This window comes from Ammospiza caudacuta, chromosome 1, assembly GCF_027887145.1.
Source record: "Ammospiza caudacuta isolate bAmmCau1 chromosome 1, bAmmCau1.pri, whole genome shotgun sequence".
NCBI classification, from domain to species: domain Eukaryota; kingdom Metazoa; phylum Chordata; class Aves; order Passeriformes; family Passerellidae; genus Ammospiza; species Ammospiza caudacuta.
This window is the reverse complement of record NC_080593.1, coordinates 66304199-66329337: the sequence shown is the minus strand read 5'-3', so window position 1 is coordinate 66329337 and position 25139 is coordinate 66304199. Positions and strand designations below refer to the sequence as shown.

Genomic DNA, 25139 nt, shown 5'->3' with positions numbered 1-25139 from the left:
GCCACGCACCGCCCAAAACTTCCCTTTTCCGGCTGTTCCGGGGAAGGAAAGGAAAGCTGCAAGCGCGAAACCCAAGTGAAAACTCACCGCAGAGGCAGGGCAGGGTGAGGCCCGCAGCCAGGGGTTGCGGAGAAGGCGAGTGTCGGGTGTGAAAAACGCCAATCACTTGTTTTTAAAATTTTAAAAGTTTAATAGTAATAAAATGGTTATAAAAATAGTAATATAATTAGAGTAATAATAATTTGGACAATTTGGATTAGGACAATATGAGGCAATAGAACCAAAGAGTTACGGACGTCTGGGTACGTTTTTCTGGGCAGCACGAGCCCGAAAAAGGACCCCCGTTAACCCTTAAAAACAATAGCCTGTTGCATATTCATACACTTCATACATGATGCCTAAATTCCATTCAAATACAGGATTCTGTCTGGTCATCGTCAACTTCTTCCTCTGAATCCTAACAGCGCCTTCGAGGCGGGAAGAAGTTCGTTTCTTCTGTTAAGAGGGCAATAAATTCTTTTTCTCTGAAGGATTTAGGTATCCTGTGGCTGCTATTTTGCTTCAAGTCCTTTCTGTAAAAAAAAGTATCCTACATAGCATAGTTTCTATTTTAACATTTTTTATAACCTAAAACTATATTTAACACACTACTTAAGAGAATTAATACAGCATTACTTTCTAACACAACACATAGACTATTCCTTTTAATATCTGCGAAAAGCCAATCATATGATACGCATTTTTCACATCGGGGATGCCTGAGCAAGCCCTGGTGCCTACAACTGACTTAGTACAGAGCAGGTTTTGTGCTCCTGTTCAGTGAGGGGCAAAGCTCCTGCGGAACTGCAGTCGTGTGCACCTAAGCCCCCCAGAAGTGGGGTTACACGGTACAGCTGAGAATTTGGGGTTGGGTTTTGGCATAGCATGAGCTACAATTCTGGGCAGCCTACAGGCTGCTTCCAGCTTTGAGCAGTAATTTCAATATAGCTCTTGTACGGAACACGTAGGGGATTTCTAGGACCTCCAAATTACAAGCTAGTACAGACAGAAAAAGCAGTCTGCTGTAGAAGTTATTCAACACTAGGAGATGGAAAACATCTTGTAAAGAGAATGCTTGGCATTTTTTTTGGCCTGGAAAATGTAGAGATGACTAATGCCTACAAAGCTAAACTTTCTCTTTTCTGAGTGCTGAAATGGATTTTCTTCATATAAATTGATGATATTACTTCAATTGTCCCATGGATGTTTCACCATATAGAAAGAAAAAGTACTCCTGTAGCCAGATCCCTAAACTGAAGGGGGTTGGTTCCTCTTCATAACAGAAGGCATAAAACACGAGACGCCTGTACTTTCTGCAAAATGCAGCTTTTCTGTTGCTGCATTTCAGATTTTGCCATCGTTATGAATTAGCATAATGGTCAGAAAGTGGGGAGACTTTAATTCCTTTGTTGGCCTCAGTGGTTTAAGTAGGAATCTCCTCCCTCTGTGCAAAGTGCCACAACCAACACATACCTAAGCTATAATGGCATTATGGAAATACCATACAGATGGTATTTCCTTTTTAATTCAAGCTATGTAATAGTTGTGATGTCCAAGTTTCACTGAGCTCTGCTTTGTGATCCAGCACAGGGATTCCCCAAGAGGTAGAAATCCACAGCTGCTGGAGCTGTTGAACTCACCTGGGGCTCAGGTGAGATGCTGCTCTCTGAGCTGTTGCTCCTTGCAGCTACGGCTCCATGTCCTCTCCCAGCGTCATGCACACCCACCCCTTCTGACAGGGACAGCTTTGTCACTGCTGACATCTCCTCTCTCTGCACTGCTGCCTCCCCTCTACCATTCTAAGCAGTTCCCTGAAAACTAGAATGGAAAATGTGCTGAAAAGGAAGATGTACACAAAGATATGACAACAACAAATTCCGAAGTACTCATTAGTAGCAGAGTATTCACTCAAAGTATAAAAAATATGGGTTTTGCCCTAAGGACCGCTCTTTGTCTCCAGTTCACAAATTGTTCTGAGTCTCATGAGATGCATAATTCTTTGTTACTACACAGGGGATTTAGATTTTTACAAATGTGTAATTACTTCTAAGTTCAAACTTTAGAATCCAAATTCTGTGGAATTTTTGCTTTTTAATCTTAAAATTACATGCAGACCGGATTTTTTTCCTAGTGCTTCTGCAACTGTGATCACTGTGTCCATGAGCTCATGTATTTAAAAATTCAAACAATAAAAACAGTTTAGCATTTTGTCAAGGACATAAGATAAGCACTATCAAATAGACATAAGACTTTACAAGTGAAATTGCTGTACACAATTCTCTTAGTTAATCTTAAGCTTTTTAATTCTTATATTTACTGTAGAAGCCTTAGGAATTAAAAATCTGGCACCTTTCTGTCAAGTCAACAAACCATTTGAAGTCCTATAGTATTTGCATGTGTTTGTGAACACAAACATTTAGGGTATCAATAAAATGAAAAGCTGTGTAAGCTCAAACTTAATATCTTTAATGTTGAAATAAACTGAACTTGCATAAATCAACTATATTGAATATCCAAATAAGAGGCTTTGTTAATTTATCTAAGTAAGGAAACCAGTTACAGAAGGTAAATATGGACACCCACTTCCAAGAGAATACTGCTACTGCCACATGAACAAGTCTGTAACAGCACTGATGATGCTCATTTTGTTTCAGTGTCAGAGCACAGAGCTGGAGTTACATCCTGTTTTATATCTCTAAACCAGCCTGCATTCCTCTCTCTAGATTTGGCTCAATCTTTTTTCTGATTTTTTTCTACTTTTTCTCTTGCTACACAAATAAGGAGGAATGGATGAAGTGAATCAGAACAAAGGATAATTCCAATTACTCTTTGAAAACAGAAATAGTAATGACTACTCCAGTAGTGCAGAAAGCAACATTAACATGCCTTACACCTTAAAATAAACATTTAGTTTACCTCTTTGACCTTGTTCAACTTTGTTTTTCCCACTGTATATTTGTAAAAAGGCTTAGGATGAACTTCTGTTCCCATTGACTGAGAAGGTCAGGAATTTACTTTTTGTTTAAGTGCAAACATAAAAGGTGACATTTTAGCAGCATGGCAAAAATTTCAGGTATTATATAATTCTTTTTTTATAAAAAAACATGGCTCAGATCAAGGACTTGAAAAAATACATTGGGAAAGGGGAAGAAAAGGTAAAACCTTATTGATATAAACTCTTCTGCCTAAAATTATGCATCATATTCTAAACAAAATGTTTCAGTGATGTGAACCATGGGTGCAAAGATTTTTAAAAAAATTAAATATATTTAAGCATGAACACAGTAAAAAAGCCAAACATTGTGCTTATAAAGTCCATGTCAAAAATTAGAAATTACAGTTTTCCATGAGTGTAAGAATGGGATGTGATCATCGTATTTTAAGTAATTTTAACATGTTCTTTCTTACAGTAGGAAAAGAAATGTAGGACAAAGTCAGACCATACCTTGAGTCAAATGAACAGTAACATTTTCAATACTAAAAAGTGTATATGTTTTTAATATGCATTTAAGTGAAACAAAAATGTAACTGAGAAAGATGCAGCTATTTTTATTATTTTAGCTGGCTTTTTCAGAGCCAGTTAAAAAGTGTATGGTATTGCTATTAGAAAAATATAAACATTACATATTATGAATTTATTTTGGCTTTCTTCACTTAGGGAAAGTTCCCAGAATGATCAGTCAGTTTATTAGAGTAAGAACAATAATTACTTTTAAACAATACATTGGATAAGAGGTATATGTCCTGTTAGGGTTTAGATTCTGATAAAAAATAGGGCAACACCAGCATTTACTTTTTGTACAGGAGACAAAGTAGCTGCCTTCATGCCAAGCTATTCTGTTTCTTCTTCTTCTTTTGCACTGGAGCTGCCAGCTTTTGTTTCTCTGGAATAATTTTTCTCTTTCTTTTTAATATTTTAACCCTTTTAGTAGTCCAAAAATCTTTGTTTGTCCTGGCTATTGATGATTTTTCATCTTCTGTTTCTGAAAAAAAGCAAAGAATTATTCACACTGACCTTTACATCAAGTCTTTGTAGTCTAAATGGCAGACTTATTTGTATCTCATTTTTTAAAAAAAGGCTATAAATATCTTTTTATTTTACAGTAGAAAGTGCCATTTATGCTAGTTTTGCATGTGAAATTAAAATCCATAAAGATCAAGTATGCAAACAGATTACAATGCAGAAAAACAACAGCAGAAAACCCAAACAAATCTGAGCTAGAATTCTTAAGTTTGCCCTGCTACAGTGGCCTCACACCTAATTTTGCTTATAACAAAACAGGACATGCAGTTCTATCAACTGCTTGTTTTCTTATCTGTCTCAAAAGCTTTGCAGTGGCTTCCTCGGTATGTTATTCCAGTTAACACAAAGAGAATTTAAATAAAAGTGAAAAGAGGCTTATGTTCTCCAACAAACATATGGGCTTGAGACACTATCAGATTGGTAAGTGTATTGTATCACTTGCCAGCATCATATCCCCACTTCTTCAAAATACCAGAACATTTTCCAGTGGATATAGGAGAAGCCTCCCACTTGGTGTATTCCATTTCACAGTCACATTAACAATTCAAAATACAAAGTTCTGTTACCTTGAGATGATGTTGCAGTTTTATCAGAGTTTTCTTTTATTTCTGAAGCTTGGTCAAGCCACACTGCAAGACACGTCAGCCTAGCTTTGGTATTGACTTCACACAGTAAAGATGGCCCATCTCTAATCTGAAGAAAACATAAAAGAAGTTTATTTCAACCTTATTTTATTTCTGGTTAAATTTAATGAAGTATTTGAAGTCAGAAAGCACCTTACACTTTCACTGTTAGGCAATTATATCATTCAGCTTTTGGAATACAAATAGTCTATTACAGATGGGCAGTGTTAACAGCATCAACCCACTGGAAACTACTGTATTAGAATATTCTACCCCTAGAGCTGGACAGAGCAGCCCACACAGTTATGCAAAACTTTGCCTGCAGGGAAAGGAATTAGGTCAAAATAAATACAATGTTACACAGAAAGGCAAAGATCACTCTGTCAATTCTGTACAAGGGGAACAGAAATGTAAGGTAAAGAGGAAAAAGGGAGATCACTCCTGCACTTACAAGTATAAAAATAATCAGAGTGGGTGAAATTAAAAACAGGCAAATTCAGATTTGAAATGTATATATGTTGAGAAATAATTATTTGACCTATCCAAGACACTTATCATATAGTATGATCCTTTGTAACTAGGCAATAAATGGTAAAAATCTATTTCTGATTTTAAGAGCAAACAATAAACACAATAAACTTTAAAGATAAGACATGATTCCTTGTTACTTGAACTATGTTACTCAGAACTGTTTGAAAATACAGGAAATACAAGTACTCAGAACATTTATGTATTTGAATTTTTCCAAAGGACAAGTTCCTCCCCCGACATGAACAACCACCTTCCCCTGCCCAAACCACAGACTTTGTGTTTTCAGAAGAGTAGCAACAGTCATCAACATTACAGAAATTCACAGCAGTCCTTAACTAAGTCATAACATACATAACTGATTAGATAGTCATAAGCCTGGCTAGGTCTGATGGAAAGCATGACTTTACAAAAAGTAGAGATGAAATATCATAATTTCATCAGATTTTATAGTTTGTTTAAAAAAAAGTACAAAGATGAAAAAAAATAGGAGTGCATAAATATATGTGCATGGACATACATCTCTACTGGGCATAACATGGAAGAAGATCAAGACAGGCACATTTCACCTAAAATTTCCTCAGTGATTTAAAATGAACTCTTACAACAGAACTGTCTGCAATTCTGGTTCTCTGTTGATTTTCTTAAATGTAACCAGCAGTGTAATATACCAACCTTATCAAGATCCAGATTCCACATTTTGATGTAACCATCACTGGATGCAGTAACAATGACATGCTGTCCTTCTCTTTCAAAACTGTAAATATCTTTTATTCTGTGAAAAAGACACAGAATATGTGAAAAAGAATACATTATTATCTTATAGCATCGCAGTTCACTTCAGACCAGTAAGCTGAGACAATTTAAAGATGAATAGGCAACAGTCTAAAAAATCAGTTTGAACAAAAAACCCCCAAGTGACAGGCAGGAAGTTGGATCTGCTTTGAGTGCTGTCATATTAGGAACACTTGCCTTTGCTAGGCTTATTAGGATTCAATTCAGAACTCTTTAGTACTGTAAAGCATACGCTATTAGACACATCAGTGACATTACTGCTAATGCTTTTGTGTTTTGATGAATTCAAAGCAACATTTGGACAAATATTTGGTATTCAAAAACAGAGAATACATAATTACACTCCTATTGTTTGAACTGAATACAACTGGTTTGTTTTGTTGAAGCATTCTAAAGAGTCTGATTCAGTAAAGACTGGTTAAACACAAACACACACACACTCACAAATTTAGAATAGCAATATTCTTAATTCTGTACCCTATTGTTTTTGTAATGTGCATGGACACAGTACTTGTGCTCATATGAAAAGCAAACAAGTCTGTTTGGAATGTAGCACATAAATAATTTCACTTTCTATACTAAAACAAAAGCAAATTATGCTGAACATTACAAACCGTAGAACTTTAGAGAGGACTTAGCATTGCCATAAATATTTAAATAGTAAATATATAAAGCAAATATAGAATACCTGTTTTCATGAGCTTTAAATTCACACAAGCATTTTTGAGAGTCACAGCTGTAGAACCTAATCATTTCATCATCTCCAGCTATGGCAAGGACAGAATCCTTGGAATGGGGAAAGAGAAATGCAAGTGTGATTAATTTCATGTGTTTCAAACCAATTAATTTCCCAACACCTCTCGTTTTTGTACTTACTGTAATAAATCTAAGTGAAGAAATCCTCTTCTCTGTTGTAATGGTGCCAGTGATTGAAGCTGTGTCAAGTCTGTAGATATCCACTTTGTTTGCTATCACGGTCACATACTTCTCTCCATCAGGGGACCATTTAATTATGTGTGCATCTGTACACATTGATACAGAGAATCTAAAAGTAAGAATCTTTAGAAGCTGCTAGACACTGTTTTCTACCTAGACCTAAGAAAATATTCAATGAAAAATCAAATAAACTAGAACAAACAGCTATACACTCTAATGTTTATTTCCAATTATCAGAATCATGTAAAGAAAAACAAACTGAAACACATTTATTTAAATGCTCTGACCTCAAATTTCAAGGAAAAAAAGGATTTACTTTAGTGGTACTATGTTTTCCTTTTGCTAAATGATTATTATTAAGGACATGAGCTTACACATGCTTGCCTGCACGTGTAAAAGACATTGTGAAAGTTTGCAGTTAACTGACTCGATTAATTCAGTCAACTTTTCTTTACACGAAAAATAAAGCTATCAAACTGCACTTAATTAGTGGATTTAGACTGATAAACTCACTTTGCTTCAGGTTTTTGATGAAGGCCGATCGTCCTTCAACAAGATTCCAAGTTCTGAAACATAATAACAGGCAATGTGCATTCTGGTTAAAAACAGCACAGCAAAACTGAAATCCAATCTGCTGTCATGAGGCACCCAAAGGAAGGTTTTAAGCCTCTCTAAGCATTTTTCTGCCTTCTTAATGCAAAAGAAAATGATGAGTTCATATATTGCTTGCATGCTATAATGTTGAACTTGTGTTATTTATTTTCTAAACCACCATTTGCAATACTGAGACCAAAAGGAGGCCAATAGAAATTTGTGCTATGAAAATAGCATTTTATATCTCTAAAACAGGTATCTAAAGCAACATGGAAACACTCCAAGTGAAAAATCACACTAAACAAAATCTGTCACTTTTCAAAAGTTTAAGCAAACAGTGCTCCAAAATGCAAACATATTTATACAAGTGACTTGTGAAGAGTCAGAGCTCACAAGGAGGAGGAATGAACAGCTGGCACTTAGAACTTCAAAAGACAAACAGATGGATCTTTGAACCATTTGATAACAAATATGTTTTATCAGTGTTGCCTAGTCCCAACATGGAATTGTTGCTTATAGCACCTTTTTAAGAGTTATTGAATTGTGATTCTCAGCATTTCTTCATCAGTTTTGACTCACCTTAATGTTTTATCTGTTCCAACTGACAAAGCTAATTTCCCAGAAGGATGAATGGAAAGAGATGTCACATGTCCCCTGATGAAAACAAAACATTAGTCAGTCACATGTATTATTTACAAGGAAAACAGACATGAAAATGTATGTGAACATGATGATTTAAGAAACTTACTTATGTGCCTTAATGGATTTCAGACATTCCCATCTCTTTGTGTTCCAGATACAAATGAGCCCATCTTCAGCCCCACTCAGCAGATGTGAAGTCCCATAGAACTCCAAAGAAGTTATCGTGCCTAGAAATACAATTAACAATGTTGTACACACCAGTTATTGGTGTGTACAACAAATTAACAGAGAATGTAGAACTTAACAGAAAAACTTCTTCCATCAAGGCATGCCAACTACTACCCTAACCTTGGGAAAATCTAAATGATTCCCTAAGTATTTATTCAAAAAACCCTCAAACTTTCTTGCTATATTCAATAGTCTAATGTGCTCTATCAGGCACCCTTTACCCACACATGTCTGCAGTCCACCTGGTCTGTTCTCTGTCACAGCAGTACTCAAACACCAGGGCAGAGAGCTTCTATCAGTGATAGGAATGCTCCCTGTCAAAGCCCTGCTCCTGACACACAGCTGGACTTACTGCCCTTGCTGCTTCCCCATAATCACCAGATGTATCATACATGACTTAAATGCAGTTACCATGCTCAGTCTAGCTCCTGGATATTTTTGATTAATTAATACTGAGCTACAAATGACCCAAACAGATTTATTTGGACAGCCATTAACAGATGACTGTACCAATGATATAGACAGAGGGTGCACCCTCAGCTAGTTTACAGATGACACCAAATTCTGTAAGTGGTGAGGGATGGGATGCCATCCAGAGGGACACGGACAAGTTCAAGCAGTGGGCTTGAACCTCCAAGTTCCACAAAGCACAGTGCAAGCTGGCATCAGCACAGGCTGGGGGATGGACAGATTGAGGGCAGTTCTGCTGGAAAGGACTTAGGCTTGCTGAGAGATGAGAGGCTGGACATGACCTAGAAATGTGTGCTATCAGCCCAGAAAGCCAAATGTGTCCTGGGCTACATCTAAGGCAGCGTGGGCAGCAGATTGAGGAAGGGGATTCTGCCCCTCTGCTCTGCTCTTCAGAGACCCCACCTGGAACACTGCATCCAGCTCCAACAAGAATGATGTGGACCTGTTGAAGCAAGTCCAGAGAAGGGCATGAAGATGACCAGAGAGATGGAACACCTCTCCTGTGAGGAAAAGCTGAAAGAACTGGAATTGTTCAGATGGGAAGAGGCTGCAGGGAGACCCTACTGTGGCCTTCCAGTACTTGAAGGAGGCTTAGAAGAAAGATAGGGACAAACCTTTTAGCAGGACCTGTTGTGATAGGTTAAGGTTTTAGACTAAAGAGGGTCGATTTAGATTAGATGTAAGGAAGAAGTGTTTTTACAAGGACAGCAGTGATACACTGGAACAGCTGCCCAGACATGTGGTTGATACCCTGTCCTTGGAAATGCTCAAGGCCAAATTGGATGGGGCTCTTCGTAACCTGATCTGGTTGAAGATGCCCCTGCTCAAGGCAGTGGGGTTGGACTAGATGACTTTTAAAAGATCCTCTCCAATCCAAACTGTTCTGTGATTCTATCATGTACTTTGAAGCTGTAATTCAGGCAGCACACACAGTGGGAAATGTACCAGGTTAACTCCTCTGACAGCAGCAGCCTGCTTTCAAACACAAACTCTCTTTTGTGTGGTTCATGTACACTTGTAACGGGGGCAAGAACACTGGGAAAGACAGTAGCTGGGATTAGGCATGATCTAGATAAACCATCTTGAGAGAAGAAAAATGGCACATAAGCCATTTGTGGCTTATAACTTCTAAACCACTTCATAAAACTACAAATAATTTAAAGCAGCAGCAGCATTTGTGAGCTAATACCAGAATAATTGTTTTTACCTTCTATGCTCAAAAGCTTACCTTGTTTGTATGATCACACCATCATGGCTGCAACACCACCATTACTAGAGTCTTATTAGAAAAAAAGAAACCCCAGTATTTTTCTAGCAAGGGCCAGTTTTTCAGCTACAATTTTTTATCATTACGGTTTTTTACAAAGAAATGATCCCTTACCATTGTGCTGTAGCAGCACCCCATGTTCAATCTTCTTTTTCATGTCATAGATTTGGATTGTCTCATCTCTGCTCCCAGTGACCACATATCTGTTATTCACTGCTACTGCTGACAATGAGGCAGTGTGGGCATGATGTGTAAAATCAGGGACGACTGTCCAAGACTGTAAATGAAATGCAAAACAAACAGGTCTTTCTCAAGCTTACCACAGAAAGCTTCCACTTCATTGTCCCATAATTTTATTTTTTAAAAGCAAAAGCTGAAAAAGTATACGTGCGAAAATCAGAATCATAGAATCAAATAGGTTGGAAAAGACCTCTAGGATCACAATGTCCAACCCATGACTGAACATCACCTTGTCAACCATGGCACTGAGTTCCTTAACCTCCATGGATGGTGACTCCACCACCTCCCTGGGCAGTGCATTCCAATGTCTAATCACCCTTGCTATGAAGAAATTCTTGCTTGATGAAGGCTGAATGCCCAACCTGAATGTCAGCTGGCGCAGTGTGAGGCCACGTCCTCTTGCCCTGTCACTGGCTGCCTCAGAGGAGAGGCCAACCCTCACCTGGCTACAGCCTCCTTTTGTACAGTTGTAGAGAATAAGGTTCCCTTGAGCCTCCTTTTCTCCAGTCTAAACAACCCAGCTCCCTCAGACACTCCTCACTGGACTTAAGCTCTTGACCCTTCAGCATCTCCACTGCCGTTCTCTGGAGTTGCTCCAGCATCTCAATGTCTTTTCTGATTTGAGGGGTCCAGAATCGTAAGGTGTGGCCTCACGAGTACAGGCGGAGGAATTATACTTAGCTGTAAGCGTAATGGGATCTTCCTGAGTTAATGTGCTGTTAGGAGATTAGTCCAAAGCATTTAAGCCTGCAAACCGCCCCTTGTAATCAGTGCTGTGCTTAGACGAAGCTGTCTCTGCACAGAGATAAATCCCAAGAGCAGGAAAGGCGGACTCTCGTTTTCCATCACGGCAGGCTGGAGACACGCCTTCCACGCGCCCCCAGCCCACGTCCCATCCATCCTCCGCACGGCGCCGGGAGGAGCGGCCCCGCACCGCGGACCCCGCACGCACGTGGCTCCGCCGCAGCTGCCGGGAGCGCTTCGGGCCAGCGAGGGGGCCGAGTCTGGCGGCAGAGGCCGCGGAGAGGCCGCCCCGCCCCCGCAAGGCGCTTTAAGAGCCCCGGCGGCGCCCGGAACGGCGGCTGCGGACGGGCGAGACGGTGAGTGCCGGGGCGCGCTTCCAGAGGGGCGGCCGGGGCATTTCCCCCACACAATTCCCCGGAGACGTTCCAGACTGGGCTGGATGGGGCTCCGAACACGCTGGTCTTGGGGAAGATGTCCCTGCCCGCGGCAGGGGGTTGGAACGAGAGGGCCTCCAAGGTCCCTTCCCACCCAGACCGTTCTGTGCTTCTTCCCCCCCCCCCGCGTTCCCCCGGCTCCCGTTACCTGGCCGGGCCGCGTGGCGAACCCCAGCAGCACCTGCTCGTAGCACCCCGCCACCAGCTCCATCCGCCACCGCACGGCGCCGCCCCGGGGCTCCCGCTGGCTCTTCCGCCCGTCCGCCGCGCTGCCTGCGCCGCTCCGCGCTGGCCCCGCGCTGGCGTCCGGCAGCGCTCGCTCCGTGCGGGTGAGGAGAATCCCGTGGGAGCTGCCGCGGAGCGGGAAGCGCCGGAGGAAGCGGTGAGGGGTCAGGCTGCGCGTGGGGCAGCCCGCGCAGGGGGGGCCTCGCGGGGCGGAAGCGGCGCTGGCGGTGATGGCGGCGGGGAGGACGAGAGGCGTTAGTGTCGGGATGGCGAGGGGGGGAGGGGGAGCGGTGCTCGGGATCGGGGGCTGCTAGCGGGGAAAAGGGGCGCGGACCGATCTATCGGGAACGAGGCGGGGTGGGTTGGGCTGGGATGTTCGGCCCTTTTCCTTCCCGGGGGCCGCGGGGCCCTCGCCTGCCTCAGGGCGCGCGGGGCGAGGAGGCCCCGGCCGCGCTTGGGCCGAGGCACCAGAGAACCAGCCCCTCCCCAGCCCCGGGTCCCGCCGGCTTTCGTTATTTCGCCGGGTCGTTTTATATTTTTTCATTACTTAATTTCTTATCGCGTAGCACGGTAAGCAGGAAGCGCGGCCCCGGCGCCAGTGTGGCCGCTTACGGAGGGCCGCGGCTGGGCGGGGCGCACTTGCTGTCGGGCTCTTCCCGTCGTGCCGAATGGCTCGCTTAGAGAAATGCGTCACGGCTCGGGCCTGGGCTCGGCCGGGGTCACCGCGCCGGCCCCGAGAGCTCTGGGAGGCTCCCTCATCCCCGTGCCCTGCCCCAGCGCCTCGTTTGAGCGGAATTAGTGCCAAAGGAAGGGGGGGGGAATTGCCCGCTGCCTGCATGAGCGGTGTTTGCGCGGGCGATTAGGGCCGTGAACAGCTTCGCCCACCTTTTTGCCGTATGAACACAGTAATGAAAGAAAGTGGAATAAAATAAAAAGCTGCTATGGTGTGTGTGTAATCCAATTAAAGATGTGTTTGAATTCTGGAGGTTGAAGCTGCTTAAATGAAAGCTACCTGTGACTGTAGATACAGTTAAAGCAAATGTAAAAAAACGTATTATATCAGTACATGCTGTTTTAACTGCTTTTAAAATGATCTTGTTTTCTAGTGAAAAGGTGAACGTTGGACAGGGAGGCGTACAAAACCGTTTTTGCATAAAAGTTGGTGATAACCTACCGAGAAGCCCTTGTATCACTTGCCTCCCGATAGCCTCTTGCAACAAGAGCACTCTGTCGTGCGTGCCATCTTCCATCAGGTCTGCAGGAGTGAAAAGTGGTAAGTTTAAAAAAAGTTTCTGGGCAGTTGTGAATTCAAAAATCAGTATTTCAGTGTTGAGAGCATGAAGGAGTTTGTGCTTCTTTTTATTGAAAGCCAGCGTTACAGGAACATTGTTACGTGGATATTTGCGTTAGTAATGACAAGCCTTAAGAGGCAGAATTTGCTGCTGATAATTCTTTTTAATGATCACAATTACTTTCAGTTAGCATGTGCTCAGTGTAGTATACACTAACGTTACTAGTATTTTAGGCCTGTTTGTGCTTGACTCTTCTTGGCTTCACAACGGCTGTGGGGATGAAGTCCATAGTTATTCTGAATAGCACCATGCATAGAAGCTCTAATTATGATTTATGGCTGTCCTGTGTCAAGTTAGTCTAATCCAAGTAGTGCTCTGAACTCTGCAGGCAATCCTTGAAGGCATTGTAGATGCTCTGTGTTTATTGCATTACGTGGCTGTGGACTTAATCAGCCAAGATCTAAAACATTACATAAATTCCTGCATGGAAATGGGAACTAGAACTTTGACCATCAAATATCTGCACAGGATACACCAGATGTAAGAAATCAGTAGGGGTGAAGAACACCTGCGTGTGAAATTAAATGCAGAGTATTTTGCAAATGAAATTAGTTTTTGCACTGATTTATATTTGTTGGATGATTAGGGGAAAAAGCATAAAGAAAGGATATTGGGATCAACAGAGATGCATAGCTCTTGTGGAAAGTGTGTCCACTGTTTTAGTGATGGCAGTAAGATGTTATTTGCTGGTTTTGGTTTTGATGGTAATGAGTGAAATATGTATGTGGAGAAGGCGAGAGGGAGGAGAAAAGGTGCAGAGAAAGATGTTTGCTTGTGCTATGCCCTCATCCTGTTTTTATTTCTCATATCCTTTAGCACATGGGAAGTGTACCACTGCTTGTTTTCAGCTGCATAGTTTGTGGTACAAGTAAATTTAAATCTGGCTAAAAGGGGAAGAAACTGACGAGGTTGTATAAAACATACTGAAACCTCTATCTTTTGCCTTGCTTTTAACTATTTTAGAATCTTCTGGATTATTGGGTTATTATATGTAGGTATTTCAGAATTAAGGGTAAGGTATAGGAGACTTAAACAATATCTAGAATTTTCTAGTGCTTTGGACAATGGGAAAACTTTTTGGTCTGTTATAGTTTAGGACAGTGAGGATTACATCTAATCCTAATCCTGTTAGCCATATATTTTTTTCTATCTCCAATGTATAAGCAGTGACAAGTTGGAACTTAGAAAATTAAGTTCTGAATTAATAACTTTAAAGCATATGGTGGGGTGAACATATTTGAAAGTAATTAATATTGAGGGTAAAATCCTTCATCTTTTTTCTCCCCTACATTTTTTTCAGCTGAAGGAGTGTAATAATTGAACCTGCGCAGTTTTACTGTTCGAGAAAGACAGAAGGCAGTTTGAACCATGGCAAGCCAGGTAAGATCATTTAGTCAGAAATACAGGCATGCTGTGCCTAAATGGATTCCAGAACCATACTCAGAATTCCTAATAAATGTAAAGCTGACATAGCTAGCTTGCTCTGAGTTGGATGTTCTTTTAGCCCTAAGATTTCTTCTGGCAACTGTCCTCAGGACACTTCATTGTGTCGACTCAAGCAGGTTGGGGGGCATTGTGTTAAGCTTTGCAGTTTGCATTATTTGAGCGCGAGTTCTTCTGAAGGAGCTTGCGCGTAACACTCTGTATGAGATACATGTGGAGATGTTATAGAGGAAGAACGTTAAAGCCTGCGTAAGTAAATGCTATGGAACATCATCCTTATTTTTGGAAGTCCTTGTTCTTCAGAGTCTTCATTGAGGGAGGCAACCGGTGTTAACAAGGCTGTTTCCCCTCCTCTTTTGTGTAGTTGCCCCATTCACTTCCTTTTTGAGCTGTGGTTTTTGGGGTTTTAGTGTTTTTAGTGTTTTTTTTCTTTTTTCTTAATTTTTCCTTTTTTTTTTTTTTTTTTAAATTCCCTGAGAGGTACTTTTTATGCCTCTTTCCTCCTGGCCTTGCATCTGGGTTTGAGTTTTCCCTCAGCCGATCTAGTACCTGTTCCTGGTCTGCTTTCGCCTTAAATTCCATTAATCGGCCTCTTGTTGTTGTTCCTGGCCTGGGAGAGTGACTCACTGCTGGGTAGTGAGGAGAGGCATCTCTCAGAAGAGTACCTAGGTGAGGGGAGATAGGGACAGTGGAGATTCCTTCTAGGCAAGAGTGACAATTTCCCTGCCTCTTCATCGTGCAGATTGTGCTGCGGCAGGGTTTTTTGCATCCTGGAGCTCAAGTGGAACACAGTCCAGTCCTGAAGCTAATTAACATTTAGGATTGGCCAGCATCAAAAGGCTATCTGGTTTGTCCCTAATTCCCAGAGGAAGCTGTCAATCCTTTAGCCAGCTTGACAAGTCAGGGGAATATGGCTGTTCATACAATCCTTTGGCTCTGTTATTTTTGCCAGGCGTTTTCCCCAGAGGCTGCTTTCCCTCATGGGAGGCGGAGGGAGAAATGGGACCCCAGGCTTCTTTCAAGGGCAAGGTGAATATGGGGAAATCACCTGTGGTGATGGGGAGTGGGAGGGAGGAATGTAAATGAGGCTAAATACTATAAAGGTCATTTTTTTTCTCCCTACAGGACTTGATGGCAAAAAAAAGAGAATGTCTCCAGGCCTACAGCTGGTGGAGAACACCCCAGAAGAAACGGAAGAAAAAGAACAAAATAAAACCAGGAAGAATAGAGTTTGTCCCTAGTAGTACTAACACAACCAGGTAAAGGCCTTTAGAAAGGAGCAGCTCTGACCCTTTATCTGTTTTAATTGCTAATGACTAGTGAACGTCATCAGTTATTTTCAAAATCCTGAAATGGCACACCTGGTGCCTATACACTAAGTATTGCTCATGGAATACTTAGTATTGTATTGCCATTTGAACAATGAAGATTTTTTTTTCCTGATGTATCTCTCTCATAATTGCTTGAGATGTGGTGTCAAAATAGTCTTAGCTCTTTTTGAATTCTGGCTCTAACTTAATATTTTTTTCTTGGTGTTTTGGGTGTCCTGCCCTTCAGATAACAAATAATAGTTTCTAAAACCAACTTCTAAAAAGATTATTTGATAAATTTGAGTCTTCATTGAAATGCTTGAAAAAGCAGTAGAATGGACTCAGAGAAATTAAAAATTTGCTGGAGTGATGGCATTGCAGTTCTGTGCAGTGCTTAGCAGAGTTTTGCAGTTAATACTCTCTTCATATTTTGTCTCCTTATTTGTCCAGTAATAACTACTTGCTTGTATGTTAGGGACTTTATACTGACATGAACTCTGTTATTTTCAAACTTAATGGTGGTTCTCTTATCTTTTTAAAGACCGGACTATTCAATATTTGTTGGGGAACTGACTCCAGAAGTAGATGATTTTCAGCTCTATGACTATTTCCTAAAGAGGTACCCTTCATGTATTGACTGCAAAATAGCAACAGACCTGCTGGGATATTCCAGGTAATGCCTGTGAAAATGTGTTAATGCTGTCAGTATGTTTGTTGCTATAAGTAATCTATAAGAACTTACATTTGAACTGGTTTTGTATTTTCTTCAGAGGCAGGAAGAGAGATTATTCTCTGGCATTTTTTTAACAACCTAGATCCCTGGGGTTCTGAAACTTTATGGTTAGTTTTAGCTAACTAATGGGTTAAGATTCATTTTAGCCAAATGCATATCTGCATGAAAGCAGTTAGATGGTGGGAGAAAGGAGAGCTCTGCATGGACATCTGTGCTTACTTACAGCAGTGTGTCCACCTAGTCAGTGCAGTACTCAGGACAAAATAATTCCCTTTTTACATGTGGAAGAAAAGTGTAAGGCCTAGCAAATCCTAGGGGATTGGGAGATGGAAATACTAGTATTAGTAAATAAATCTGAGGAGAAGTTAGACTGGCAAGGCAGAGAGTGAAGAAGGGATAAGTGAATTTGCTGTTCAGAAAACACTAGCTGTAATGGATTAATTCAAGAAACTTAAAAAGAAATCAGAGAGAGCAAATTCAGAAAGAAGGTTAGAGCTGTAGAGCATAGGAACAGGTTAATACTGGTATATTGAATATACTGAACTGCTGTAAGTGCAGAAATATATAATCTGGTTACTTACACAGATAGCAGTTAACATACATTGTTTTGCTGGCTTTCAGCAAGTTGCATCTTAATGCTATCAACAAAGCTTTTTGCTTCTGGCCCAAGTTTTTAATTTTGTGAAAGCATCTTCTGTGCATGTGCACATGCCAGAGAGGTTGCTTAGGTAATAGAAGCTATAGCAGCTACTATTTTCATGAAGACAGAAAATGAATTAATTGGCTTTGTAACTGTTATGAATACTAGAATTTGTTTTCTCCCTTTTGAAAATTGTAGAGGGTATGCCTTTGTCAGATTTGGTGAGCAAGGTGATCAGATGAGGGCACTGCAAGACTGCCAGAATGCACCAGGTCTGGGGGGAAAACGAATCCGGCTGAGCATAGGAATTTCTAAAAGGTAACAAATGAGTTGTGCATTGATAAAGTAATTCTGAATAATTGGATTCTTTTAGCTCTGCCTTTGTAAAGACTGTGGCCCTTGCTATAATGGCTGTACAGGATGCAAAATCAAGAAGCATTATGTTTTGACTGCCTGGATCCATCAAACCTCTTGGAGGATTGCTGGGGAAATCCAACTCTTAAGTCTAGCCAGATTGTATAACTTGGGCTTAGCTGCTCTTGTGACCGGCCTTAATGCTTATGGTAGTGAAGCTGAATGTATTTGTAAGTGTTTCGTGTTTGGGCCTGAAGAAGGTAGAAGGGACAACAAGTGTTTATTTTTATGCTAGGAGGCTCTTCTGGGTCTTTCCCCTTGGATTAGACAAATTAGCACATTGTTAGTTTTAAAGTAGTGGGAAAACACAAAATAGGGGAAGAGGGGAAGAAGCCAAAGGAGATGTTGCTTGAACAGTTTGTTTAGAATACTGCTCTTTGCTCCTCAAGTGATTAGGGCAGCAGGAAATTGAAAGTTGATTTGGTTTGAGAGGTTTTTTTTTTTCTGCCAGCTCAGTTCTCTCAGTCAGTTATTTAAGGCAATCCAGTTAGAGACTTGATACCAAATTTGATAGACTATGATCCAGAATACAGACAAAAATAGAACTGTCTGTGAAACAATTTCAGTATATATTCATGAGGTTAGCTTGTGTGTTCTGTTAGAAGGCTAAAAATAACAGCTTGTGCTTCTCTTCCCTGGATAGTTTTGCCAATGTTGCCTCATTGCTTTGGAACAGAAATGCCCTTACCTAAGAGAGCACTGTCCAGATTTGCTTTCACTAACTTGCTCTGAAAACAAAGTCCCAAAAAAGTTTTCTTCACTTCTGCTATCCAGAATAATGTCAGCAGTATTTTTAGATGTTTGTTTCCTATAGAGATTGGTGTAGGAGAGAAGTTGGAAGCAGAAGACGGAGGCATTAGGAAACATCATTTATTTGCTACAGTAGTAAGACAATAAAATACCTATTTATTAGAATGGATGTGTAGCTTCACAGTAAGGAAGCAGAAATGCAGTGTGAGTATTGACATACACACCTCTAATCTTCACCTGTTTCTGAATGGCTGAGTACTATGCTCTCACAGCATCCAAAAGTCCAGCCATCAGAGTAGTTGTCATTAAGTTACTTACATTGGAAATTATTTCTGAGCTCCTTCAGTTTGTGGTCTTGGCAAAAAGCCCCAATCTGAATTTTCTGTAGCAAAGTGGAGATAAACAGACATTGGACACTGCGAGCACAGGAGGTCTGCTTGTATGTAATCAGCGAGGAAATGTCTAAGCATAGGGGATTTCTTGGATGCTTTTCATGTGGTGTATCTCTGGTTTAGAACAGACTATTCTTGTTCGTTGATACTTGTCATTAGTCAATTTGAAGTTGCCCCTGGGAAAAATCTGCACAGGAGAGGGAAAGCAGTGAAAACTAATCACCTGGCCCTTTGGTCTTCATAACTAATAAGTTTTGTAATTTTCCTGCTGCTTTGGCTTCACTCTGGATAACGGCAGTGCTGACTTCACCTGACAGCTAAGCTTTGGCAACTGTTCATGGACCAAAACTTGAGAAGGTGAAGGTAGACATGGTAAATTGACAGGCAGTGTCAGATGTTTCTCTGAAATTGATAATCTGACTTTACCCCTTGTTTCTGGAAATAACAAGATTTCATGTTAACAAAACAAAAGATGGAAGGACTAATTAAACATTTCAAGTGTCTTTAAAAAAGCAGTGCTTGGTGAAGGTCTCTGATCTTAATGAATCTTTTTTCTATCAGTAAGTTGCTTAAACAATACCAAAAGTATCCAAACTGAATATAGATAAATGTAACTCAAGTTAATCCAGAGAAATAATTATTTTTGGCATTGCTGAAGGTGAACATTTGCTCTCCTCACAAACATGAGGTCTATTGTGCTGTGACATAAGACTTCCTGAAACTTTCAGGAAAGTTTCCTCATAAATTTGTGTGTGAAATTGTTAACTTCAGCATTGGGTTTACAGTTGTTCTCCAACTCTTAACTGTATATACCTTCTCATGTTTCAGACTGAAAGCAGAATTCCAGCGGTACCAGTCATACAACTACAATGATTATTATCAAGATTATCAGAACTACTATTCACAATGGAATTATGATCCTTATGCTGACTACAACTACAGCTCCTATACTCCCTATGATAGCATGCAAGCTGTTGGAGACTGCTCTTTAGGAGATGCTGTTATGGCTCCAGCTGTTTTTGAGGTAAAGATACTACATAGTTAATTAAAAAACCCCCCACAATTAACAAGTCATATGGGTTGTGTAAATCAGAGCAAAAAAGTCCTAAAACTGAAATCATGATGTCAGATAAGTGTGAAGGTTGTGTTCAACATGACCTTTTGGATTTAAGTGCTTGAGCGCATTTGTAGAATTAGATGTTTATGCAGTAATATTTGTTCTTGTATGTCAAATAACAGTTCTAACTGCAAGTTTTTGCAGTGTTTCTGATGTACTTTGCTTAAAGCAAAGTAAAGAATAGTTGTAATTGATCAACTGGCTGATCTAGATATGATCATCTTAAGACTTCCAAAAGTGCATTTCCAGTGGAACTCTACTATGGTTTTCTCAAAAAACCCAACATTAAAAAGCAACAAACACCTCACAAGAAACCCTTTCCCAACAAACAGCACCTGCTCCTGCTTATTTTATAGCTGTGGGAGGAAGGGAATGTTTAGGAGCATAAAATTATTTTGGATTTGTGATGCTTTCTGAAACTGACTGAGTACTTTCTCTTTTTTTTAGGAAGCTTCAGCTATGACTGAAATCAATGATGACCTAATAACTGAAGGTAATGATAATTCTGTCACTGTAAGCTTGAATTTAGCCATACTTCTGCCCTTTAACAGTACAAGCCAGTGACTCTTGGGGTAAAGAATGGGTTATAGCTAAGATGAGGTAGGATTGTAAAGCTAATAGTGTACACTATGTCAAGTAGAATGGGATATTGTCAACAGTGCTTTGCAGTAGGCTTCTTGTAACTTGCCTTCATTTTCTGTCCAGAGTGGTCTGTTGGAGAAGGTACTAGATCTTTGTACTGGTTCTGTTAAGATTGTTGTATGTTAAGCTCGTTAGTAGACATATCTTGTAATGGTGTCCAAAATTTTTAATTATGCCAAAGTCTCTGCTTGATGTGAAAATACCAGTACAGTCCTAGCATTTGACTACACTAATTCCAAAAGAAGCTGGATTTGTTAGCTTTGTTGAAGTTCTAGGTGAAAAAAACATCTCACTAGGTGTACTATTAAGTTTGTTAAATCATTAAATTTACCTAAAGTACACTTTATTAAGCATTTACTTCAGGTTTTCGTGTGCAAGCCTCCCAAGTTCTGACACTTGTACTTACCAGACTTGTATTTTTAGATCCACAGCTGTACTTGGATGTTGATGAAATGAACAGACAATTTATGGAGACAAGTGAAGAACTCTATGATGCCCTCATGAATTGTCACTGGCAACCTCTGGATACGGTCACTTCTGACATCCCCTCTGCTATTTAAGTGTCTTATATAGCATGACCGTTATGACCAAGGTGCTAAAATTACATTTCTTCTACATTACTCTAGATCATAAGTTTTTAAAGCACAATGATAGGTTGGGGTTTCTTTTGCTATGCTTTTGGCAGTTTCTGTAATCTTTTTCTTTGTTTTGTTTTGTTCATCATTTGGAGCATCTTGAAATCATGTAAATATTCTAGAAATGTAAAGAGTTCAATGGGGTCTAAAGATAGACTTGCCTGTGTAAATAAAATTTTGTTTCTGCAAACTGGCCAGCAAGGGATTTTACTTATATATGCGAAACACTTTCTCCTTCTGGCTTGTGGAGCTTAGCTGGAGGCAGTAGGGATATTTCACTTGTCTTTGGTACGGGCATCAGCATTAGCAAGAGCTAGCTCTCACATACTCCCAAGATGCCTAGGCAATCTTACAAGCTCTTAATCTTAATGTGCTGTCCAGTTTTAACATACAGAAGGGTAAACTCAGAGCTGCTGTAGCTGCAAACATTCCAAAGACTAAGGATGATACCTACTGATAGTTTTATGTCTGCCCTTCTTGTTAGTCTTGTCATCTGACCTTTTACAGCAAAGAAACTGGTGTAATATAATACCTGTTCTTACACGTAAAAATCCTTGGAGAAAACCCTGTGGTTTAAAGGGAAGAAAAACCCATCAGGAATTAGAGTATCCCAGTATCCTCTTCAACTAAATTGCACCCTATCCTAAACATCTGTTATTTGTTCAGTCTTTGTGCTCAGATGTTTCATAGTCATGAGGTCTATAACATTTTAGGATGACAGTTCTCAGTATTGAAGTCAAAAGAGGTTAGGGGAGATGGCAATGAAGAAAGTTCTGCTTTCAAACAGCAACTTCTGAGTGGCTTCCTCTAAACTATTATTATCTGAAAGGGTATAAAGTACTTTTCGGTCATAGGGTCTTAAGCTCCTATTACTACTTAATGTACACAGTGAAATAAATTCAGGCTGGAAACAAAAGAATACTTTTTGAAGAGAAAAAGTATAAGTTATCATATAGCACTACATGTGAAAGCTACTAAAGCTACTGAAGGCATTTTGGTACTGATGTGTGTTTTGGGGGCAGTCTAAACCATAACTGCTAGGATGGCAGGTTTTTTTTTCTTTGATGACTTAATTACATTGAAGTGGTGGTCATAACCTATATGCTGTTATTAAATGTGAAACTAGTACTGCATTGCAGAGTGATGACTTGGCACAGCAGGTCCCTTCTACCTGCTCACCAGAATCTCCCTCTTCTCACAGTTTAATTTCAGCTGGGATTTTTTTTAAGTTCCACCCATGAAATACAGATGCACTAAACTAGAAAGGTCTTCTGGTGTGATATAGGAACTTCATTCTTCCTGAATTTTGTGCACTGCCTATGTAGAAAGAGAGCAAACAAAAGCCATTAATTTAGGGACATTACTATCAGAGTCTTAGACTGTTTTCCTGCTTTGGAGAGAGCTAGTTGCAAAGTGGCTGAAAACTGGGATTTTGTACATGAATGTTTCCCTGGTGTGAGCTGGTCGGTCTTTGGAGAGTCACAGTAGGGAGATTATTAATGGGAATGTGACAGAAAGTGGAATAAATGAAGCAAAGAGAATCTGGATGGGGAAGGGAATTGTGTGTCTGTATAGAAGTGTTTCACAGGACTGCAGAAGGAGGGAACTCAACATAGTAGATGCAGGCCTCTTGAATTTGGATGTGGGGGTGTTAAACTTTAAAAACCGTGCTGGATTTGATGTCACTTCATTTGTAGTGCACAGTTATGGTGCCTGAGCCTGGTAGTACAAGCCAGTTGCTAGGCAAAGGATTTTGTATCTAGCAAGCTCCGTCATCACAAGCTGGACGATTATAACCCAGGCAGAGACCTGGAAGCTTCCTGCTTTGAAGTGCATATCCTGCTTTGCATAGCATTACCTAACACCATACTTCACTTGCAGCAAGTAATTTGTGGGAACCTTTCATTGTTATCAGATCCTAAGGGTGCGTGTTGGCTTGGTAGAAATATTATAGAATATCCACTGTTTTTTAGCTTTTGGGAGGTTGATCCATGTGTGAATTATGTAATAAGGAGCCTATGTAGTTGTGTGATTTCACTTTGATCAGCACTGTATCAGCACAGCACATAAACCTCAGAGTCTGTAGTCACTATATTTATGCAGATTTTACATCTCAGCAAGGTCTTCACACTGCATTAGCGAACCTTTTTGGACATGCACCTTCTGTTCTGGGCTGTAAAGTACCCATATAGTGAAAATACTGTTGATGCAATGTAGTGAAAGAGGTTGTTTGGGCCATTAGTTGTGCAAATCTGAGAGATGTTGGGGAATATATTTTCTTTAGTCAGCACAGAAGAAAAGTGAGGTGAAGGGGGAGTCTGCTGGTTGCAGCCTGTGTGATACTGTTTTAAACAGCTCTCTTTGTTTTCTGTCTCCTGAGCCTTTCTAGTCTATACTGCTTACCAGTTAGGAGTGCATATGTGGGATCAAGATACTGTGTGCAGCACAATTCTTTACTGTAAATGCACACTGAAAAAGCTTCTGTGTTGGTGTAAGCACAAATTTGGGAAAAAAATGAGTGCATCAGATCTGCTGGCATTCATTGCTGAGACTTTTAATTGAGGAAACTTCCAGCGCTGGTCCAGCTACTGCCTGAATTAGCAAGCTTACACAAAGACCTGAACATGTCCATCATACAGATGCCTGCTCTCAGTTCTACAAAGAGCTGATTTGCAGTAGAAACATAAAAAAAAGTATTGGGAGCAATGTTTTCAACACCATGCTATTTCACTTTGGTTGTGTTCTGTCTTTTATTACCCAGATGAAATGTTTTGTGGGGTTTTTTAAGTCTAATGAAGAATCTTAGTATTGGTTTTATAAACTCTTCATTGTACCTAGCTGTGATAGATAGTGCCTTTACCTAAAACCCACTTATTTCTTAAAGAAGAGTAATGTTTTTGTTTTCCACTTCTCTGAACAGAAAAGCTTTAGTACCATGGTTTGAGGGGCTAATGATCCTGCAGTGAACAGGGAGAAAAAAACAGGCTAAAAACCAATGAAGACTGAAAAGTGTTCAAAAAGGTTAAATGGTACTTAAGCCATGAATGTTTCTTTTTGCAGGGATGCTCTTGGACCAACAGCTTCTTTCTAGTGCTACCTCAAAGTAACTTGCAGATATAACTCACAGGGAAGATTGATCAAATGGTGATGATCACTATCATTCTGCTGGAGATATATATATATATTTGCCTTTTGTTTTGTCTCATTTTAATGACATTTATTTAACTTCAGTGACTTATGTCAATAGACGTTGTTTGACTACATCCACAAGTATTTCTGAGTCATGAGTTTCTTTAAAGGTATGTCACCATATGGAAATTGTTCTAAATAGGTGAAATAAGTAAATAAAGCAGCACTTGAATTTACAGAGCAAATGTCTAGTGTAGCTGCATTTGACACGTATATGGAAGAGAAAATTGTGTTTACAGCTTACCTTAATATTCTCAGCATGCATGAAGAAGGAAGCTTGTTTTAAATTTGTTCAGCTCCTACCTGACCAGCACAGGAATTATTTTAGTCAGTTCCACACACAGGTACCATTTTAGAAGCCAGCATTGTCACCAATGAATGTACGTTACCAATGGGCACAGTTTCCATCCCCTCTGTAAATCTAGCTCTTCCCATCACAGAAACACATTATGCTAGTCTTCCTTCCCCTCTTCTCAAACTGAAAGCTAGCATGGTAATTGGTTCCTGGACAAAATGAGTTGCAAATCCAGGCAAAAATACTATTTTTTGTTTTGATAGTTATATTGATGTAGATCTCGACATGTCCATTGTCAAAGCAGACCATCATCCTAAAATTAATCAGCAGCTGTAGCACACCAGCCATTCACACAAAACGAGGTGGTTCTTGCAGGTGACTTCAAACAGGCATGTTCCAAGGATAGGGATTGTCTGTCACTGCAAGTCATCCCCTGC

The 25139-nt window shown here is 40.3% G+C and overlaps 2 protein-coding genes across 10 annotated transcripts; one reads left to right on the top strand and one right to left on the bottom strand.

Annotated features, from left to right (window-relative positions):
* Positions 1 to 387: 387 nt before the first annotated feature.
* PAK1IP1 (PAK1 interacting protein 1) lies at positions 388 to 12362 on the bottom strand. Of its 4 annotated transcripts, XR_009275370.1 has the most exons (12): positions 11714 to 12356; positions 10262 to 10424; positions 8288 to 8408; positions 8119 to 8193; positions 7459 to 7511; positions 6886 to 7031; positions 6698 to 6795; positions 5890 to 5989; positions 4630 to 4756; positions 3833 to 4022; positions 1680 to 1857; positions 388 to 572 (listed from the first exon to the last, which is right to left on the bottom strand). XR_009275370.1 is itself a non-coding variant. In XM_058814510.1 (10 exons), exons 1-10 carry the CDS (start codon positions 11774 to 11776, stop codon positions 3862 to 3864), a joined length of 1101 nt encoding a protein of 366 aa, XP_058670493.1. In that variant the 5' UTR covers positions 11777 to 12362; the 3' UTR covers positions 3674 to 3861. The 4 variants fall into 4 exon arrangements, 3 of the variants coding, with proteins under 3 accessions (XP_058670493.1, XP_058670479.1, XP_058670503.1); XM_058814510.1 differs by lacking the exons at positions 388 to 572; positions 1680 to 1857 and having other exon boundaries at positions 3674 to 4016; positions 11714 to 12362; XM_058814496.1 differs by lacking the exons at positions 388 to 572; positions 1680 to 1857 and having other exon boundaries at positions 3674 to 4022; positions 11714 to 12352.
* On the top strand, positions 11289 to 24582 carry LOC131564201 (tRNA selenocysteine 1-associated protein 1-like). 6 transcript variants are annotated; one of them, XM_058814557.1, is made up of 11 exons: positions 11297 to 11487; positions 12897 to 13063; positions 14443 to 14522; positions 15538 to 15614; positions 15711 to 15844; positions 16437 to 16568; positions 17467 to 17586; positions 19653 to 19848; positions 20389 to 20434; positions 21007 to 21175; positions 24279 to 24582. In XM_058814557.1, exons 4-10 carry the CDS (start codon positions 15585 to 15587, stop codon positions 21141 to 21143), a joined length of 795 nt encoding a protein of 264 aa, XP_058670540.1. In that variant the 5' UTR covers positions 11297 to 11487; positions 12897 to 13063; positions 14443 to 14522; positions 15538 to 15584; the 3' UTR covers positions 21144 to 21175; positions 24279 to 24582. The 6 variants fall into 6 exon arrangements, with proteins under 6 accessions (XP_058670556.1, XP_058670540.1, XP_058670515.1 ...); XM_058814532.1 differs by having other exon boundaries at positions 11300 to 11487; positions 21007 to 24582; XM_058814542.1 differs by lacking the exon at positions 11297 to 11487 and adding an exon at positions 11992 to 12044 and having other exon boundaries at positions 21007 to 24582.
* Positions 24583 to 25139: the final 557 nt, after the last annotated feature.

Bases quoted from the DNA above. Each gene is read 5' to 3' on its own strand.
- PAK1IP1 (XM_058814496.1), bottom strand. From the start codon at position 11,776: ATGGAGCTGGTGGCGGGGTGCTACGAGCAGGTGCTGCTGGGGTTCGCC. The intron at 10,425-11,713 runs GTAACGGGAGCC...TTTCATTTACAG, and splicing joins TCGCCACGCGGCCCGGCCAG to TCTTGGACAGTCGTCCCTGA. The intron at 8,194-8,287 runs GTAAGTTTCTTA...TGTTTTCATCAG, and splicing joins AAATCCATTAAGGCACATAA to GGGACATGTGACATCTCTTT.
- LOC131564201 (XM_058814557.1), top strand. From the start codon at position 15,585: ATGGGACCCCAGGCTTCTTTCAAGGGCAAG. The intron at 15,615-15,710 runs GTGAATATGGGG...TTCTCCCTACAG, and splicing joins AGGCTTCTTTCAAGGGCAAG to GACTTGATGGCAAAAAAAAG. The intron at 17,587-19,652 runs GTAACAAATGAG...CTCATGTTTCAG, and splicing joins AGCATAGGAATTTCTAAAAG to ACTGAAAGCAGAATTCCAGC.